Raw genomic sequence first — 21,748 nt, forward strand, 5'->3', positions numbered from 1 at the left:
GCGGGGGGGATACAGCTCGGCAGGGGATCTGGGTGTGGGAAGCTCAGTGGGGGATCCAGATGCTGGGGGAATGGGACTCAGTGAAGTGGGCAACCAGGAGCAGTGGTTGGGGCTCACTAGTATGGGAATCTGGGTACCTCATTGGGGTGGTCCAGGTGTAGGGGGAGTTGGGCTCAGCAGGGGGACTCTGAATGGGGCGGGGACGAAATGAGGCTCAGCAGGGGGATCTGGGTATGAGGGGGTCTGGATGCACGGGGGTTGGGTGGATGGGGGAGCAGCTCCCTGTACAGTGATCCTTTCCCCTGCAACTGAGGAGCCATGGGTGCAGGAAGTGGGTGTGGGGGGAGGGAGGCTTTGCAGAGCTTCCTACAGCTGGGAGGGAAATCTGGGGGTAAGTCTGATCCATCCCCCGATGCCGCGCAGGGAAAGAGGAAGTCCTATCCTCCCCAGCCCAGCCCAGCCAGGTCTAGCAGCTGAGCCCGGCATAGGTAGGAGCCACCAGCCAGGTCTTCCCCAGTCCTGCCTCCTGCCCCACAGCGATTTATCTCTCTACCGGCTGCCCTGGGCATTCAACGCATACTGCTAGGGAGGATCATATGACCCCTCTTGTGGCTTCCTTTTGCTTTCCCATCAGTGTCATTTTTCTGCGGGGAAGCAAATAAATCTGATGGGCATAAATTTTGTGCATGCGCAATGGCGCAGAATTCCCCCAGGAGTACATACTGGGTCACACCAAAGGTCCATCTAGCCAAGTACCCTGTCTTCAGACAATGGCTAATGCCAGGTGCTTCAGAGGGAATTAACCAAACAAGTAATCAAATGATCTTTGGATTACCTATTCAGGTAAATATAAGGTGAAACAGCATAAGTAGTTAACACATTCAAGGGACCATTCAAGGCGAAGTCGCCAGTTAACACCTCTCCAGTCATTTTGGGGGAGGGGGGGAACTGGAGGGAATGTTAAGTGGGTTATAGATTGTCGTAATAAACCATAAATCCAGTGTGTATATTCAGTTCATGATTTTTAGTATCTACCAAAGTTATGAATTTAAGCTCCCAGGTTTGTCTTTTGAAGCTGTTGTGCAGTTTTCTTTTGTGGATGAGAACGGAGAGGTCAGACAGATGGATCACTTTGTGAAAAAAAGCTGTTCACCCACGGGTGATAAGGTGTTTGTGTCTCATTTTTCTGAGAGTTCATTTGAGAGAGAGTGTAGCAATTGACTTGTTTCACCCACCGTTATTTGGACATTTAGTGCACTGGATGAGGTATACCACATGTTGTAATAGACATATGTAGAACCCATGGATCTTGAGAAGTGTATTATGGGGGTATTGATTATTGCAGAATAAAGATGTTTCTGCAGGTTGCGCATCTGTTCTGGTAGCGTCTCGTGCCACTTTGAGTTGGTGTGTCCTGGTCTATGGGGAGCTTGCTTCTGATGATGAGCTGGGAGAGGCTAGAGGGTTATTTGAAGGCCAGAAGAGGGGGTTCAGGAATGATCTTTCAGGAGGGGGTCCCCAAAAAATATGGATTACAGTTTATGATAACCTGTACAGGTTCCAGTGTGCGCTGGTAGGTGACAGCTAGAGGTATGTGGTCAGAGGAGGTTTTTATTTCTGTATTGAAGCAGATTCTCTCAGGGTATTTGGGTGGCCTGTTCCATGATGCAACTACTTCTCTGGTGGAATGTCCTTGTTCGGTGAAAACTGTTTTAAGTGTGAAGTTATATATCCCAGACTTTCAACTTGAAGCATATTCAGTGGTATCTGAATGCCTGGCTGTAGATAGCAGATTTCTTGATCTGTTTGAGGTGCTTACTGGATCTATAAAGGCAGATGTGGTGATCTGTGGATTTCTCATACATAGTAGTCTGGAGGGTTTCACTGTTGAAGCGGATTGTGGTGTCCAGGAAGTTGATGCTAGTGTGAGAGTGTTCTACAGAAATTTTAATGGATGGATCATGGTGGTTGAACTTGTGGTGGAAGTCTGAGGGAGTTTAGGTCATCTGTCCAGAGGATGAAAACATCACTGATACATGTGAAGTATATCACTGATTTTGTGGTGCATTTTTCCAGAAATTCTTCAAGGTGACCCATGAAGAGGTTGGCACATTTGGGAGCCATCCTAGTACTTAGGGCTGTTCCCATGGTTTGGGCAAAGTATTTGTTGTTGAATGTAAAACTTATGGGTGAGTAGGGTGACCCGAGGGCAAGTGTGAAAAATCGGGACGGGGGTGGGGAGTAACAGGTGCCTATAAAAGAAAAAGCCCCCAAAATTGGGACTGTCCCTATAAAATCGGGACATCTGGTCACCCTATGGGTGAGGATGAAAATAGATGAATTTGGCGATGTGCTGCGGGTGGAAATCAGAGGGTTGTCCATTATCTTGTAAATATTTGAGGCAGACACACATGCCATCATTGTGAGGGATGTTGGTGTATAGGGAGGTGACATCCATGGTGCAAAAAAGACGGTGGTCTGAGCGAGGTTACTAATGTTGTGGAGTTTCTGGAAGAATCGGTTGTGTCCTAGAGGAAGGTGGCTCTTTGCATGGTGAATGGTTTGAGGATGGTTTCTATGGGTCTGCCTGGATTCCCTGGTTTGTGTATCTTGGGAACATGTAAAAGGTGTGTTGGTTGGATTTGTGGGAGGATGAAGCTGTGGAGTTTCTCTTGGAGTAGTTTGGGGAAGAATTTCATGATATCCTTAATTTCCTAGGTAAATTGGGGTGTACAGTCTTCTTTGACTTCTTTGTAGTGGGTGGTGTTGGAGAAATGTCAGTTGTCCTCATTAATGGAGTCATGGTTGAGGACTACGATAATGCCTCCTTTGTCTGTTAATTTGAGCACTATTTGGTGGTTGGATTTCAGGGTCTGTATACCTGTCCCCTTGGCAGTGGAGAGATTGTGGTGGATGTGATGTTTGTTAAGGATTTCACAGTCAATTTTTTTCCTGAAGCAATCAACATGATCAAGAGCGTGGTTTTGTCTTCTCTGTGAGGTCCAGTCAGACGATTCTTTTTTCTTATGACTGTCAGTCGGGACATGGTAATTGTGGGTGGTGTCGCCATTGTTGTGAAAAAATTCTTTGAGGCAAAAGGCAGCAGAAGAACTCTTATAGTTCTCCCCATGTTTAGTATGGTATCAGGTTCTGTGTCATCGCCGAAGTTCAATCCCTTGGAGAGTACAGACAGTTCAGCTCTGGTTAGAGATAATCTTCATAAATTCATGATGTTGGGGAGTTGTGTAGTGTCCACGTGGCAGGTCCTTGTGCCATGGTTTCTCCCAGAGATGGCACTGTGTGGGCTCTGGAGTTGTAGCTGATTCCACTTTTTGTGTTGGATGGCTGTCATCAGGGGTTTTTTTAATAGTTGTTTTGGGGTTCTTGCATTATTTCCAAGTAAGTTTTGTGACTTTTTCTCTTCCAACAGAAACTGCCCATTTTACACAGAAGAATGGGGCAGTACAGGGGAGAGAAACCATTTTTTTATATTGAAAAGAAAGTGCTTTTTCTGCTGTAAATCAAATTTGTTTTTTCCCTTTACTGTTCTCCCCACTATGAGATAAAAGATCCTCGTTTGCCACCCTCCTGGTCAGCTTTCTACAATTTTTTTAGATTTAGAATATCAGCCCTTCCTCCTCTGTGATGAAGGATCTTGGCAAGATCATTCAATGACCTAACTAGTGAAATCACATCACACAAGGCAGTAATCAGAACTACAGATCAATCCCCCAAATGAAGGGAACACTAATTCTTAAAGCAAGAGAGAAATGAAAACCTGATACTTAAAACTGAAAAAAAGCAAGGGGGGATATGAGTTTTTGAAGAAATCTTTGAGGCAATGTACATATCAAAGCAGAGGAAAAGGCAAAAAGATAAGTTTACAATTTAAACACAACTCCTGGATAGTTTCTTAATTCTGTGTGTCCTGCCAGAATATTTCAAGTTATATTACATACCTCCCTTTTCAAGTTATCTGAAGCATTCAAAGCAGATTTCGCCTTCTCTGGCCCATTTTCAGTTGCTGCAACCTTTGACTCAAAGTCAGATTTAGTCATCTTTCCCTTGCCATGTGAAGAAGAGATGTTCTCTATATGCTGACCCACAAGGCTGAAAAATACACAAGAATATTAGAAGCTATAACAAACACATTAAGCAGTTTTATAATCTTCATATAACATTTAATATATACTGCATATGAACTTGTACATGAACAATGGATATAGAAGCAAGCAGAGCAGGTGAATGACCATGTTGCAAAGCCAGCATAGCAAAAGACATTGAAGTTATTTAGGCTCACAACCTACTTCAATACTCACCTCTCTGGTGGACTGACAAAAGAGGAAGGCTCACTCTGAGGGTCAGCCTCAAGTGTCCCACCAATATCACAGTCAGGTTCTGACTGCTCAGCTTCACTAGAGCTGACTACAGGGATATCAGCACGGGAATTTTCTATTGCACTGAAGGGAAAGAAATAACATGCTTTTTACCCTTCTGATATTAGAAGTACCCTGCTAATCAAAAAGGTAAGTTAATGAAGCTATTTTGATAGAGAAAAAGAGAGAACACATATATACGGTACCATGGAAATGTCAGTCATGGATCTTGTAAGTGGATGAAGAAAAATATGTAATGTTATGCCACTACTTTGGAAGTGTATTGCTCACATCAAGGATGATCTATTTCCCATCTCTATTCCATTTGCCATTGTACAAGTAGCAGCACACAACATCTGTCTTATAGACGGCCCAGTCCCCCACTCTCAAAAGTCTCCATTAAGACATCTTAACACTCTTGCATTAGTGAATTTTCCATTACTATTACAAAATAAAGAGGGAAACTATCTCTTCTGTCCAAACTTTGCTTGGGCTGGAGGAAAGGGCGCTGTAACAAGCTCATTTGTGAGATTCTCAGGGTGAGCCTTAACCAACACAACTTGGAGCTGCCTGACTGGCTGCAAGTTGCACCACTGATATGGTCTATGAAGAATCCTACACATCAAAGGGGAAATGTACAGCTGAACAGAGCACTGTCATGCCTCTTATGCCAGGAGGGGGTGGCATGAAAAGACACAGGGCCTGGCAGCAGCACCACATGTGTGCTAGCAGGCCATTCCCCTATACTAGGGGAATTCTCTGCTGACCAAATGATGCTGCATTACAGCCCCTTTGTGCCACTGTGTAAAGGGGCCACAACTGTGCTAAAGAATCTGTCCTTGTGTCTTGATTATTTCCTTTCCAGAAAATTTGAACTTGCTAGGTCAATAAAAGGCCATGGCTGCCTTTCATCAGAGATGAAGCAGAAAAAAAAATGGAGAGAGAAGAGGGAACAAATGAATTTTTGACTGGTTCCTTTTTGCCTACATTCATACAGGGTAAGAGTACACAATGGTCTATAACAAGGGTCCTCAAACTTGGGGTTGGGACCCTTCAGGGGATCGCAAAGTTATTACATGGGAGGTCAAAGGCTGTCAGCCTCCACCACAAACTCCGCTTTGCCTCCAGCATTTATAATGGAGTTAAATATATAAACAAGTGTTTTTAATTTATATTGGGGGGGGGGTGTCACACAAAATTAGCAGAGCCGTGCAGGCGTGCATACTGCACTCAGGGTTGTGGCCATAGGCGGGCCTGGAAGATGGCTGCTGCGGGACGAGGCTCCTCTCCCCCAGCCCAGGTGCTGTTACAGGGAGAGATGGTTGCGGGGAGTCCTCTCTCCCTGCTGCAAACCCGTGGCAGCCTGCATCTAAAACTCCTCATCCCCAGCCCTACCCCCAGAGCCCTCACCCTCTTTACCCCAACCCTCTACCCCAACCCTGAGCCCTCCCCGCCAAACACACACACGGAACCCCTCGGCCCCACATCACCTCCATATTGGTGCACATAAAATTAATTCCACAACGGATGGGAAAAATTAGAGGGAACATTATCTATAAGGGTGATAAATCAGAACTAAGAAAGCCTTTGCTCTGCCTCTCATATCTCAGCACTAGCAATCTTCACTCGAGGCAATACAAACATTGTCACACCAATATGCTGACACTGGGCTGCAAAATGCTGTTCCCTCCCTTACCCCCTCTCCTCCAAAGCATAACAGCAGGTTACCAATCTAAAGGCTGAGTCTTTCAGTTTGCCATCTGGTGCTACTCCTACAACGGAAGCAGCAACAGGAAACAAACATTTAAGGAACTAATTTTGGCACCTTTCAAATGGAAATACTAAATGGGAGAAAAAACCCAGACATTCAAAAACTTATTCTTGATCATGCAGCAAAGGGATCTGTCTATCCCTGCGAGTACAAAAGGAGGACTACTTATTATCCTGTTTAAGAGACTGATTTTACCAGACAGGTTCATTTAGGATTAGTGTTAAATATGAATCTTGAAAACCAGTGGTTATAATTACCAGTTATTCTGTCCATTAAATTAATAGCTGTTTCCTTTAAACCCCTTTTGGTGGCAGAGCTAGGTGAATCATGCCTTTGCATTAAACCTCAAATTCAGATGCCAACGTGTAAAACCTAACTTGAACGTATTAATATTAAATTGCTCTGCACATTCTTGACCCTACAAGACCAAGAAGATGAATGAACAGGAACAATGTGAATATGAATAATCAGTAATTCAATAAAATATGGTGCAACTATTAACTGAAAAAATCTTAGGGTATACCTTAACTTTATTAGCCACAATGAGAATTTTTTTTCACAGAAGATATACATGTGTAGTTTACATATATGAAAGAGTAGCACGAACACTAGGCACATGTACTTTGTTCTGTTTAGTCATTTACAAATGTAAATTGTTAAAAAAAACACTACTACAAAATATGTGCACATCATTTGTTCACACTGAGCGCTAACTGAAACTCAAGTCAGAAAATAAAGTTTATATAACCATAAAATTTCTCCTCTTAGTCAGATGGCAACTGATTTTTCTGAAAGGTGTCTTTAGGCAGAGATGAATCATGAGCCGTTTCAGGTCCAAAAGGAACAACTCTTAAGTTATTACAGAGTAAAAACAGGAGTTTAGATGGAATGAGTCAGGTATGTTTGTGGTGGTTCTAATGTCTCATACTAACAGAGAAGGCAGCTAAACAGGAAGTTCACAACTCAATGCTCACAACAACAAAATAAGATAGCTATACAACTTTTTCTTTAACATCTTGGACTATAAAAGTGTTTGTTAAACTTCCATATGTTGTCTATGATTGAACACATGCTTCTTAAAAGCATCTATATAGAAAGAAATTAAAATAGTCATTTTCTGTTGATTAAAAAGATTTCTAAGTGTAAAGAAACATTCACCTTCTCTTGTCACCCTGTTCCTTCTTCCCTTATTTATTCAGGGAAGCCAATCCAAATCATTTGAAAATCATGAATCAGGCCCCATAATATCATTGACTAGCCCTAAAAATCACGATTTTAAAAACCATGTGTTTTAAATTTGCCTTCTCGTTTCAGCCTTTAGAGCTCACTTTTTCCAGCTTTTCCCCAGCCATGAGGGCTAGAAATGTTTTTAATGAAAGGTGAAAGTCTCATGAAGTTATATGACTCCATGAACTAAGGGGTTAAGAAGCCCACTAGGAGTGCTGCCAGCTCTTGTGATTTTTACCAGGAGTCTCTAACATCACTGGCATAGAAGAATATCAGTGAATGCATCAGGATGCATAGGGCAATTAAGGGACAAAAACTGCAATGGAGGCATTTGGGTTTAGGATGGAGCATATGCTCTGAAACTCCACGAGGGGGTGGGTCTCAGAGCCTGGGCTCCAGCAGCTACACTGCAATTTTTAGTCCCACAGCCCGAATCAATCAACCCAGGCTCTGAGACTCAGTGCTGGGGCTTTTTTATTGCAGTGCAGACGTATCCTCGGACTTTAAATTTTTTTTAACTGATTACATTTAATGAGTCCAATTTATTCTGATTTTTCTTTAATCTGTCAATTTAATGATAGTGAGTCAGGCTTAATTTGTTCGGTTCTGCCTAAGTACTGCAGCAGAGATTTTTCAGCAAAATGATTAGCTGAGCATTGTTTTAAGACCCTGATGTGTCTGTGGGGACTGAGGGGAACTTTGCAAGAGAAGCCTAAATTCTTATGCTAGGGCTTGGTGCTCTGGAATTTTACAGAACTTGAATTCTATAGCGACCTTCAACTTTTTCTTGTTATTTTCCTGCATGTTGTGTCGTTATAGAGTGGGCAGCAGAGTGATCCCTCTATGTCCCAGGAATGCCCTTTGAAGAGACTGCTTCAGAGCCACGCAGCCACTGATAACCTAGACTATGATCCACTGGGATCATAAGCAGTACAGGTACTGCTGAATTCTTTTAAATGAAGATGTTTTGAGATCCCATTTAAGCGGGGAAAAAAAGTCTCCTGCTATCAGAACAGAGAGTTTAGGACAGCCCTGTTGCTGCTGCCTGGGAATAACAGAATTCTTAGAGACTTATCTCCTTAAGGGAAACACTATAGCCCAGCAGGGAAACAGTTCTGGTGCTACCCCTGCCCTATTTTCTGGCAAAGACATGAAAGCCTATTTGTGAGGGCTAGCAGCCTTTAACAGGGAACAGATAAAGACATGTATTTTTCAGATATACTATGCAGTGTATATCGAATACAGTTAGCAAGCTTGCTATTGTGAAATGAAAAAAATATTTCAGTTCTCAGTACATATCACTGGTTTGATAATCAATATTGACACTTCAGGCAAACAGTGCAGGACAGGTACACTGCAGAAGTGGTACAGTCTATTGGAGTAGCCTTGCTATCATAAATCAGTATGTAGCAAAAATAGTAAGAGTGTGGTAGGCTGAAGTTTGCATAATAGCAACAATAGTTTCCGCCACTGTAAATCAATGAGTAACCTGTTGCCATGGAGATTTTGAAGAACTGATTAAATACTTTCAGGTGGCATTCTCTAACAAAAACATATAGCTATGAGAATGCAACGGTACTCTAGGCAAGCAAAATCCCAAGATCTACACATTATTACAACCAATTCCTCATGCCTAAAAATTTAGAAGGGCCTCCTATTTGGGAAAATACTATTTATTGCAATAAAGACCAAAATGGTAACAAAATAAAAGGCTTACTCAGGCTGCGAGACTGGAGAGATCTCTGAGGTAGATGAACTGGAAATGTTTTCAATGCTTGCAGCTACGCTAGAAGAAGCTTCATTTAAGTCTACTGAAGGTAGTGTCTCAACCTGAGGCAGACTTAATTCACCCATTTCTGTAGTCTGTTTAAAATATTAGAAATCAGTGCAAAATTTGAATGACTTCTGATAAGTGAGATGTAATGTACATTTCTCCTGTACTTACATAAAAACAGACATCTGAATTACTGATCTCTTCGAAAACCGAATACACACACACGAAAGTGAGAATCTGACACCATAAAGGAACATTGCATGCTTTCATTCATAAGCAACATACGTGATACTAAATGCTACTTTGGGACATATTTGCAACTTTTGTTTTATACCCAACAATACAATTGGGAAATTTTTCCTATTAATGCTATATTTCTAAAAATTGTAACATTTCCCCAAACCAAGAATGTATACCACTTTTTTTTAAACTAATAATGCCATTACAAAAATAAATAAATGTTTAAGCAACGGAATTAAATTATATTGGAACAGGAATATGTTTAAGGTCTCACATTAAGAGCAAAAATAATTTATACTACCTAATGCTTTCATCTCAAGGTTTCAACACATTTTACAAACATTAACCTTGACAACATCCCAGTTGAGATGTAAGTATTTTAGATGCATTTTTCATACAGGAAAATAAACAAAATGAGGTTCAAACAAATAGCTTACCATTGGTTTTAACTCCTAGTCTTCTATTTTAGCTACCCGATCACATTGACTACAACATGCAAAACTATATAAACTGCAGAATACATTTGCAGATGTGCCTGTGGTAAGTGCAAAACAGACCAGAGTATTTCCTTCAGGAATGGAAAGTACTCTTAACCAAGCGCCCCTACTCATCAGTTGGATTAGCTTGCGTCATTACACTAAACACAAAAAGGCTGGGAAGGATTTATGATGGAATTATATCTATAACCTGAAATGCAGAGTTAAATATGTTAGCATACTTTGTCTTTTGACCCCTAGACAGTATGGGGTATATTTTAACAGAAATCAAATAACTTCTCTCTAAACTTTAATTTTTATACAAAGTTCTCAAAGTACATTATTATGCACAATCCTGCACTCTCCATTGAAATGCAGCCACCTTAAAGATGGAATGTAAGAGCGGTTTAGAAAATGAAGAATACTGCATTTAGGTAGGCAAAAAGTACTACAGATTCATAGATTTCAAGGCCAGAAGGGACCAGCACAATCATCTAGTCTGAGCTGCTACATAACACAGGCAATAGAATACTACCAAGTGGCTCCTGTTTCTAGCCAAACAAGTAGTTATGTGTTTGAGCAGCTTATAGAAAGACATCCAATCTTGATTTAAAAGCTTCTAGTGATGGAGAATCCACCACATGCTTGGTAAGTTGTGCAATCGTCAATTACCCTCACTGTTAAACATTATACGTGCTGGAATTTAATAACAAAATGTGTTGGTCCTTGGGTTTTTTTCCCCATATGAAAAGTGACACCTCCAGCAGCTCTGTGCCCAATATCTCCATGCAAGTAAAATGCAATATAAATAGTTATAAAACCTTGAAACAAAAGTGAAAAGCTCAAACCCATTAAATGTTTGAAAAATGCACCAAATGAAAAATGAATGAAAAAGCTTGCCTGGCGATCTTTTGTGCAGTCATCAAGTAAATCAGTTTCTCTAGGATAACTGTGTATATTTGAGTCCACATGTTCTAAAGACTCCATTCCAATGGGTCTGCCTGTTTCCTCCTAGTACATTACAAAGTAAAGAAACAATTGGATAATAAATATTCATACCATGCTTGAATTTAAACCATGTTCTACTAAAAACACTTTCCCACTATTGATCTTGATGCAAACCTTGGAGTATTTTACCTTTCTAGACCTGAATAACCAACAAAAGAATAGCTGAGTTATGGAACATCTGAAGACATATCTTACACACTAATGTATATAAGCTAAATGCTCTTAAATCGTTGTCTGTACAAGAAAAGTCACACCAGTTTAAATAATTTTAGTTCAATTAAGGGGTTTGCACTAAAAGAAACACAAACCAATTTAACATTTCCTTAAGGCCTGGTGTACACTTAAGATTTAGGTTGACACAGCTACAGCACTCAGGGCTATGAAAAATTCACATCTGAGTACTGTAACCATGCCAACCTAATCCTGGCGTAGATCCAGCCAGGTTGACCGAAGAATGCTTCTGTTGATCTAGCTACTGTCACTTAGGGAGTGGTGTTCCTACAGTGATGGAAAAACCCTATTTGCTGCTGTAGGCTGCATTTACGCTATGGAGTTATGCCAGCACAGCTATGGTGCCACAGACATGCCACTATAATGTGGCCTAAATCTGTTTAGCTTAATTTGACTCAAGATAAACAGTCTTAACAGTTCTTAAATCTATGTAAGTGTGTCTGTTAGGGGTTTATGTCAGTTCAACTAGATAGATTTAAACTGCTATAACTTCTCATACAGAAAATAATTTAGGGACTGTATATGTGGGAAGTTACACTCTTGGCTGGATCAGCGAAGGATATCTGAGAAATTGTTTATCTATAGTTGCAGTTCTTTGAAATATAGTCTGTATATATTCACAAGCTTGAGAAATGCATGCCTTCATTGTATATGCCCACTTGAAAAATCAGTGGTTCTGAAGGCTAAACATGCTAAATGTTTGAATACACAAGGAGAAGCAAGGCTATATAATGAACTGTATCTCCTAACTAACCCTCAGTTGGTTAAGACAGACTCCAAAAAAGGGGGAAAGCAAGCATGGATCTGCATATGAAATTAATCTTCCACACTTTCAGGTAAGTGACCTCTCTTTCATGTATTAGCCGCTCAGATCCCCACTCTTGAAAGATTAACTAGCAGAAATTCCTCTAAAAGGAGGGTTAGTCAAACGCTGCAAGATTGCCCTCCTGAATTGAGGAGTTCTGAAAACCCAGTCAAGAGTAATATGGTAAAGAATCAACAACTCTAAATTGCATCTTCATACACAGAGTCATTTCTAAAACAAGCTACAAAAGATACTTTGGATCTGGTGGAATGAATTTAATCTCTAGGTTTAAATTTTAGACATCTGCTTCTGAAACAAATCAGCATTCTAAGGGAATAAGGGTGAAGGTGGTTATCAGAAAATCAGTACAAAGCGTACAAGGGTGGTTTCACAAACTCAAGCCCCACTACAGATCACTTGGCTCCTTCTTTGAGTACTGTGCGCATATTACATTAGCCTAAAATCAAACTGGGGCATGAAGGGTTAGTGACAAGTCCCATTTTTTATGATTGTGTAGTTTTGTTCATTTTAAACTTTATCTTGTATTCTTCTAGCTGAGGTCATCAGAACTGCAAGGTTGCGCACAGAGTGGATAAAAAACCAATGATTTAAAAGAAAATCGGATTTTTTTGAGAAAATGCTTTTTGAGGAAAAAACCTATCTAAAAATAGTTTTAATTAAGATACATTATAGCTCAAAGATATCTCATCATGGAATAGGGATTATAAATTCTAATTCTATAGTATGAGACAATATATTCATGTAATATTTACGAAAAGTTTTGTAAATGAGCTCCAATAGTACATGGATTAGAGAGACCCAATTTTATGGGGTTCCACAGCCTTCTGTATAGATTTAGGTTAATCTACACAATGGGACTCAGTGCTCAGTCTAGCAGATAGCATCAGAGATGTTTAGTTTTGCAGTTCTCAAACTAGATGCGTCTCCCCAGAGGTAACATGCTTGTTAACAGCAAAAATGTTTTTAAATAAATAAATATATAGAGGTGAGAAATAACAGACCTCAACTCTATTGTCCCTCTGCAAATTTGTGTACACAGAGTTAATCCCTTACCTCTCCCTAAAAGTGCAAAGTTTCAGAAAACTCAATGAATAGCAGATTGTTGGGGGCAGAATAGATCTGGACAAGAAGTCTGGAGATAAATGTGAGACTCGAGGGACATATAATATTTTAACAAAACAAGCATATGTTTGCTGTTGAAGAAAAAAATCCAGAATACTTAAAGTTGTTGTGGTAGTTAAATAAAAACAATTTAAATGTCTGTCTGGTGATGTTCTCCTCCTAATACAGCATGGCAAGAAAATTCTTCCAAATATTAATGATTAACCTGTTGAACTGGAGATAGTTCACCTCCCACTGACTTCATAAATATCTGCTTCAATTACCTTTGGTAAATGAAATCAAACAAGCATTCATTTTCTGATACAGCTGTAAAACTTATCTGAAAAGTTTTCAAAATAAATCATTGTTTAAAAATGTACAGTGTGTACATTCTAAAAATGAAACCTACATCTATCTCTGAGTTGTGAAGAATATGTTTTCACAACCAACAAGAATGCACTTTTATGTACAAAACCATGCTTAAAGCGAGTCTTCCTGACTAGTGATTTAAATCAAATCCACCCTGATTGTGCATCACTTAGAGCACAAGCTGGCAAAACTACAGTGAGCCTGGACATTGCATGACCTAAGAGACAGGGACACGGTGGAAGTTAAAAAAGAAGATTTTCTAGATGACTAGCCCTAGGACCTTAGTTAATTGGAGCATTCAGTACATATTTTTTAAAATCACTGATTGAGAACCAATCTTAAAATGAGGACCACCACTAGCTTTGCAATTAGTCATGTGATATTAAGCCCATCTACTGAAAAATATGCAAACCTCCACTGTACCTTTTCGTGGATGTTCTCATCCTCATTTGCCAGGGCATAGTTATCTGGAGAGTACTGTGATGTAGATGAAGGGCTCTCATTACAAAAAACATGCCAGCTGGGAAGCCTGTTAAACAAAACACAGACAAAACAGGAACTAAAAATTGAAGTCTTATTTTAAATACGTACATTAATACACAGATTATTTCACTCAACCTTATTTTTGTTTGTTCCTATAAAGTACCTGGATATATTAAAAAAGCCCAACACTTTGTTAGGCTAACGATGATCCTTTGCAAGCAGTGCTAGGAATCTCACTTCAGTTTTACGAACTAATCTCATAGCAGGATGGACTGGGAAGTTAGCTCTGAAATGTACTTTTTACTGACTGATTTGTAATTAAGAAGTGTAGTCTATATAGGCCAAAATTCACTGATTTCTTGTGCAGTGCCATCAGTGTGCTTAGTGGCTCAGGGTGTTCTATTCATCTTAGAAATAGACAATGCTTGGGCATGTGGGATATTACATTCTAAACTAGACTGACAATAGTCAAAGTCTAAGTTTCCCCCAAGCCATTGGCCCATCGGGCTGAAACAGTTAATTTCATAGCCAACAGTACACAAGGGAGTGATGTGGACAGCATCATGTCCGACCACCTTTGACTGCCCCAACCTAATGGATCAGGTATCCACTCTGCAGTTGGGTAAACTGGAGGTGGCTTTTCAGTATGAGATTGAGTAACACTCGAACCCACGACCTTCAGGATTGTAGTCAAGGGATGTGGCATTGACAGACGCAATCTCACAGTAGTACAGAGTACTACTTGCCCGCACAGAACATGCAGAATTTTTCTGATCAAGAGATACAAAGCCTCTCATTAGAAAGTTCAGATTTTTTTATAAGTAGTTCTCAAAAGAACATTTTAGTTTATTATCTGTAACTTACTTTGTCAGAATGGTAAATCCAGTGATTATGGGCACCATGCAGTAGGGGACTCCTACCCACCTGGCTATAAAGGCATCTGATATTTTTTAATATTTCACAGAAAAATACTCCCTTAGCACACCAACTGCATGATATCACAGCCTAAGGAGATGCCTTCAGAGCTGAACACCGGAAAACAAAAAGCACAGAATGGAAGTTGACAAGATACTGACTAGCTATCATTAAAAGGATACATGCCTCTCTAAAATTTGAGATTTCTTTACCTTTTAGTCACAGGTCAGAAACCAAAGTTTTCTCCGTTGCCTATGCACAGATCAACTGACGATACTGTACCCTTGGGCAGTAGCAAACAGTAACGAGCAATAAAGATAACTACCATACCTAAAAACAGGCTCTGTTGTCCCATACAAACTGAAAATATAAACAAACGTATTTAAAGTATATATTGTAAGTTGAGAGCAAACTGAAGGATGCTAACAAAGCTCTGTCAGGTAAAGAAAAGCCCAAGTTTTATAGTGCTTCGTGAACAAATATATGGTAAACCAGATAGTAGCTTTACATATGTGCTTGTATATGGCTTTTTTTTTTTTCAGGGGGTGGGGGGACGGCGGTTCATGAGGGAGTTGCACCTTTGGCTCCTTCAGGAGGAATTTTGTTAGTTGAGGATATGATCAATAGCTGTTCTGATCCAAGTAGATAAAGAAAATTTGATGTGCCCTTCATGCTATATTTTCTAGATGTAGAAATGCAAATTGCCCTTTAACTTGCTTGGTAAAGAAAGATATTTAGGCTTGGATACCAAAAGATAGATATGATTTGGTTTACACAAAATTCTATATTTATTTGAGGGACAAACTCAGGAGCTAGATGGAGAACCTATTAGCTCAGAAAGAATTGAGGCACTTAAAGGTGAAAGTGGCTATATAAATGCCTAAACAGAGTGAAAAATGTTCTGAAGTGGTACGGGGAATGAGAGCTGCCTGAAGACCAAGCAGGGCCTTAAAGCAATATGTAATGACAGCTCAGTTTCCATGTTATAATAGAAATGTCCTTTTAAAAGTTGGCTAACATTGTTTCAAATGATTTTTTAAAACAGCACTTTTTAGAATATTAGTTTTATTAAACAGTTTATACTCCCAATGATACCTCTTACTTCAGTGAAAATGAAAAGTCCAATTACGCCACTAGAAAGTAAAAGTTTATTTTGGACTATTTTCTGAAACGTACATTAAATAACTGTCAAGTAACACACTGAAACACATCATGCTGTACTTCAACTACAACTTATACTTCAGTTTCCAAACAAACTATTTCCTCTAATTATTCTAGTATCATCGACTTTGTATACTCCAAACAAAAAAGTTAATTCTAAATGAGCATGCTGGTAGACAATGTGACAGGTTCAGTCACAGAGATCCCCTTGGGATTGTCACCTGATGTGCTGAAATTACCTCTGAGCCCATTTTCCCTGCCAGCTTGGGACTTCAGAACCTGCCTTATTGAGCTGGACACACTAGCCTGCTGCAACACAGACCCAAGGTCTGGGCCACGCCCCCAAAGCTGCAGACTAAGTAAAAACAGCTCAGCAGGTTACCTGTCTCCAGCACCCAGACATCCAAATCCCAATGGGATCCAAACCCCAAATAAATCCGTTTTACTCTGTATAAAGTTTATACAAGGTAAATTCGTAAATTGTTTGCCCTCTATATGAACTACTGCAACTAGATATACTTTTTATCTATGTAAAAGTCCAATCCTCCTTTGAAATTTGCTAAACTGGTGGACTCAATGACATCCTGTGGCAATGAATTCTACAGACAGACAAGGAAATGTGTCTACGCAATGGGTAATTAGTTTTCTATTTGCTGCCCTCAATTTCATTGAATCCCTCCCCCTTATTCGTGGGGTGAGAGGGAGAGAATGGAAGATCACTTATAACTCCTCTATACTATATTCATTACTGTAATGTGAGCAGCAAGTGATCCCTATATTTAGGTTGCCTAACACTCTCCATTATAAAAGATTTTTGTGATCTTTGACAAACCTTCACACCTCTACTGTTTGTTCTTTGACTTACTGAAATTTTTTTTTTTCTGTGACAGAAGCTGCTATCACCACTATCACTTTTCTTCCCCTTGCATTCCTAAAGAAAAATGTTGGCACGGTGTCAGAATAATAGACATTCAAAGGCAGGGGTGGGCAAACTTTTGGCCCAAGGGCCACATCGGGGTTGCGAAACTGTATGGAGGGCTGGGTAGGAAAGGCTGTGCCTCCCACCCCCTATCCACCCCCTCCCCACTTCCTACTCCCTGACTGCCCCCCTCAGAACTCCCAACCCATCCAACCCACCCTGCTCCTTGTCCCCTGACCAACCCAGGACCCCACCCCCTATCCAACCCCCCGTGCTCCCCATCCCCTGACTGCCCCGACCCCTATCCACATCCCCGCCCCCAGACAGGCCCCCAAGGACTCCCACGCCTATCCAACCTCCCCCGTTCCCCATCCCCTGACTGCCCCCCCCGGGACCCCTGCCCCTTAATTACACAATCATATTCTTTCCACAGGACCCTTGCATCATTCAAGGGAGAAGAATTAAAGCTGCACTATACATCTGGCACTTCACAACCTGTTTGATTTTTCAACCTCAAATTGTTTTAATCTGTTAATCAAGTCCCTTCCTATTTCTTCTCTTTTTTGAGGTAAGCACTCAATACATTTTCTCCCAGGATCCTAATCACTGTTGCCCTTCTCTGAACCCCCTCCAATTCTGCCACATCCTTTCTGTGATGGGTTGACCAGTACTTCACCCAATACACTAGGTAAGGGTGAACTACTGATCTATATAATCACATTCTGTATTTTCCATCTCATTCCTTATACATCAACAGTTTGCTTTTTTGACTGCAGATGCAGATTGAGCTGAAGTCTTCTGTGAACTGTCAGAATGAAAAGCAGCAATTTTCCTACTATAGTTGTGGCCTATGTCTCTTAAATTAGGGTGTAGTAATAAAAGTAGTGTCCATGATGGCTTGTGCTTAACAAAATAGACAAAGCATAGCAATGTAAATGCATTACTCCTTGGGGAATTCTGCAACAAAAAAATAAAAATTCTGCACATTAAATTTAAAGATTCTGCATATTTTGTTAAAACAAAAATATAATCACACCAGTTTCAATTATTTTTGGTCATTTATTTCAAAATACCTGTCAGCAAGTATGTCTGTAACAATATATACCACAAAAAAGATTGAGGAAATGTTTTTTGACAAATAGAGTCCTTACTAGGCATATTAATATAGAACTCTGAGTAATAATTCATTTAAACTACAATACTTACACCCCCCCAGAACCAGTGCAAAGGCTTGAAAGAGTCAGGGGTAACGGAGGAGCTGAGGGAGAGGGAAGTAAATTGCTGGGAAGGAGTCTGGGTGTGAACTTGGAGGGTTGTTGAGTATGAGTGGGGAAAGTATGGAACAGTGTTTTGTTTTTTTATTATGGGGGGGAGGGGGGAGGAGAAGGGATTGTTAGGGATATTCCCCCATACAGACCCTGGCTGATCCCTAGCCTCTCCCATTCAGTCAGTCACATCTGTCCATGTTCCCATGTGTCCCTCCACCCCCACTCAGACACCCACTTCCTCCCATCCCCTTATGGCTCTGTACCTATGCGGCTCTGTACCCACACCCACCCACTCCCCTGTCCCTATGTAGCTCTGCACCCTTCCCCCATCACGATGTCGCCCTGTGGCACCACTCCCATTCAGCTCCTGTCCCAGGCTGTCCTCCCCCACTAGCCCTTATGAGCCCGTCTGACCCCCACAGCATACCATGCTGTCTGTCTCCCCATAGTCCCTGTCTCCTGACCTGGCCTGACAGGTGCTGCGAATACAGCAGACTCTTTCCCTTCCTTATCTTGCTGGGAGCAGCTGCTGTGGTCTATCACCCCAGTGCCCTCTGGTGGGCAAAAGGTGGAACTGCAGCAACATTTCGGCAGAAGCTTTTTTCTGCGCAAATAAAAATAAAGATGTGCCTGGCTCGTTAATTATGCACACAATAGCGCAGAATTCCCCCAGGAGTACCGCATCTATGGAACAGATTTTTCATAATGTGCAATCAGCTTTACTAACCAGGGCTGGACATTTTAGTGCCTAAGCTAAGCAGCTCGATTTCACTTCTCATGAAAAAAAAATCACAACCTACTTTTTCCTCCCTCCACAAGAGGTAGGGGAGAATTTAAAAAACAAAAACAAAATCACCACATGTACATAAGCCACGGCTTTGACCTCCGTAAGCTAGAGAAGCTAAAAACCAGAGAAAGGTGAATATAAATGGGTGACAGCCAACAGAACAAGTTTTACCAAAACATTTTCATGTGGTTTGAAATGATTACGATTCTGTGGTTGAGGATTAAGTTTATTCTAAAAATAGTACTAAAACCTTCAACACCACAATAGACAAGAGTAAATAACACAAGTGGTGTTTAACTTAAAGTAATTTACAGAAACAAAGATCGAAAAGAAACGATTCGGAAAATATTTATGTTCCTAACTATTGCTTAACTATATACAATCACCAACCTCTGCAGTTTTGACATTTCAGTTCTATTATCACCACCACAATATTATAATTCAGGCACGTCAAACAGGCAGAATCATTCTTCTAATTTGAAATTCAGAGTCATCTTGCCTTCATGTTGCAGATATTCCCTACTTCCAATCTCCCCCCCACCCAAGAATCCAAAGAAGACCACCTAAAAAGACACGCAGAAGAGTGTTTTCAAATGGGGCAGCTATTTTACCCTCCTCTAGTCTCTAGCCCCTTCTTGGCACGTCTTCATCTGTTACCTTTCTCCTCCTACCCAAAATTCTAACCTATACCTCTCTATAAAAACTCTAATTTTAAGCATCCATTCAAAAACAGGGTCAAGTAAAGTCTGCAGCCTGCTGACTTGGTACAATATGCCACTAAACCAGGGGTGGGCAAACTTTTTGGCCCGAGGGTCACACTGAGATTGCAAAATGGGGGTTGACTCCGCAAACAGCCTGGCCCCTGCCTCCTATCCACCCCCTCCCACTTCCTGCCCCTTGACCGCCCCCCTCAGAACCCCCAACCCATCCAACCCCCCGCTCCTTGTCCCCTGACCGCCCCCTCCCGGGGTCCCCTGCCCCAACTGCCCCCCCCCAGGACCCCACCCCCTATCCAACCCTCCCTTGCTCCCTTTCCCCTGACTGCCCCAACCTGTAGCCACACCCCTGCCCCGACAGGCCCCCCGACCCACTCCTTGTCCCCTGACCGCCCCCTCCCAGGACCCCCCGCCCCTAACTGCCTCCCTAGGATCCAACCCCCTATCCAAGCCCCCGCTCCCTGTCTCCTGACCGCCCCCCCCCCCAAACCTCCATCCCATCCTACCACCCCCTGACTACCCCCCGGGACCTCCTGCCCCTTATCCAACCCCTCCTCCTCCCGTCCCCTTACCATGCTGCTCAGAGTGGCAGAACAGGCTTATTGGAAAGTCTGGGAGGTGGGCGGGCACAAGCCGCATTGCCCGTGCAGCTGCAGTGGAGGAGGGACAGCGGGGGAGGGGCCGGGGGCTAGCTTCCGCGGCCGGGAGCTCAGGGACCGGGCAGGATGGTCCGTGGGCCGGATGTGGCCTGTGGGCCGTAGTTTGCCCACCTCTGCACTAAATAATGCTCGTATAAAGAAAACTAAGCAGATATTTCTAAACACTGGTTAACAGATGTTAGACTTGGAGATAGAGTATATTTGGCATATAATCTTATACTGAGAGTCACCTTCTGCTCTAGTAATCAGTGGCAAAATTTTATAGAATCCATTTGTGCAGGGAGTTAATTGTTTTGTTTGACCAAAAGGGAATCTTGCCCTTTTTTAACATGCTAACTCGTATAATATTTGCAGCTCTACCAGTCCAAGATACAGCAAACCCATTTAAGTAGTTCCTTAATGCAAATGCCTCTTCAAATGTTAGTAATTCCTTTGCCTCAGGCCAAACATGCCACACTATTGTTTATAATGTATCAGTGTGCAGATAGTATCAAACATATATTTCCACACTGATCGAGGAGTAACAAAATATACCTTGTACTTGAGTGAGAATAGCTAAAACAACTACCAGTCTTTTTCAGAATATCTGGACATTAAGGCTTTCTAGTCAATATTAAGATTTTATCATTCCCTGTCCTTGTTATTATATATTTCTCTTTTGGCATTAAGATTTACCCCCTCTCTCTGAATAAGTCACTGTTTCTAAGAGTCTCCGACCTTGCAGAAATTTTTATATGACAATTCAAGTTTGCTACGGATGGTTCAATGACGACAGCAACAGAAACTATTTAAATCTGATAAAGAACAATGTGGCATTTTCACTGGTATATTTCTACACATGACTTTCCTGGATGCCCCACTGGATTCCTAAGGTTAAGAAGAGATACAAGTCCAAGTCTTGGCTGCTAGCCCAAGCTTACAAGATGAAAACTTTACCCTTCATATGATAGGCATGTGCTGTTCTCCTTTACTGAAGGGGAAGGAAAAAAAACATCTGCTCACCACTTCTGAATAAAATAGTACGTGTGATATTATGATTTAGCAGTGTTCCACTGACAACCAGGCATCCATAACAAACCAAGCTGTATTAGAATGTTATGATTGTAAAATCTGAGTGACTTTGAAACTGATGCTGATCTAGTAGACTGTCCAGTTTTGTTTTTTTAAACGTAGCTCTTAATAAGTTCCGCATTGTTTAAAGTCATTTAAAAGGTAGCAGTTATTCTTGATGCAGAAGACTATTATCTGAAGACATTATTAGAATAATAGTAGTTTTTGGTCAAGGACCAAAAACTGAGTTAGCACCAAGTGAGTAGCCAGTGAAAGAGTGAATTAGACAAGTTAGCCAAAAGTAAATTGAACCCCTGTAAACATAATTATCTGATGGCATCCATGATGGCACATGGAGATTCATCTGGTACATTATACTACAGGGACCTCC

General features: G+C 41.2%; 1 protein-coding gene across 1 annotated transcript in view; it reads right to left on the reverse strand.

Annotated features, from left to right (window-relative positions):
• SUCO (SUN domain containing ossification factor) overlaps nucleotides 1-21,748 on the reverse strand; it is an 83,911-nt gene that overhangs the window by 41,086 nt on the left and 21,077 nt on the right. Inside the window, exons 2-6 of the mRNA XM_077824154.1 lie at nucleotides 13,823-13,928; nucleotides 10,765-10,875; nucleotides 9,092-9,237; nucleotides 4,320-4,460; nucleotides 3,960-4,110 (exon numbers count right to left, since the gene is read on the reverse strand). Of these exons, the coding sequence (XP_077680280.1) occupies nucleotides 3,960-4,110; nucleotides 4,320-4,460; nucleotides 9,092-9,237; nucleotides 10,765-10,875; nucleotides 13,823-13,928 (655 nt within the window). The remainder of the gene's footprint in view (nucleotides 1-3,959; nucleotides 4,111-4,319; nucleotides 4,461-9,091; nucleotides 9,238-10,764; nucleotides 10,876-13,822; nucleotides 13,929-21,748) is intronic.

The sequence above is a fragment of the Eretmochelys imbricata genome, chromosome 8 (genome assembly GCF_965152235.1).
Source record: "Eretmochelys imbricata isolate rEreImb1 chromosome 8, rEreImb1.hap1, whole genome shotgun sequence".
Lineage (NCBI taxonomy): Eukaryota > Metazoa > Chordata > Testudines > Cheloniidae > Eretmochelys > Eretmochelys imbricata.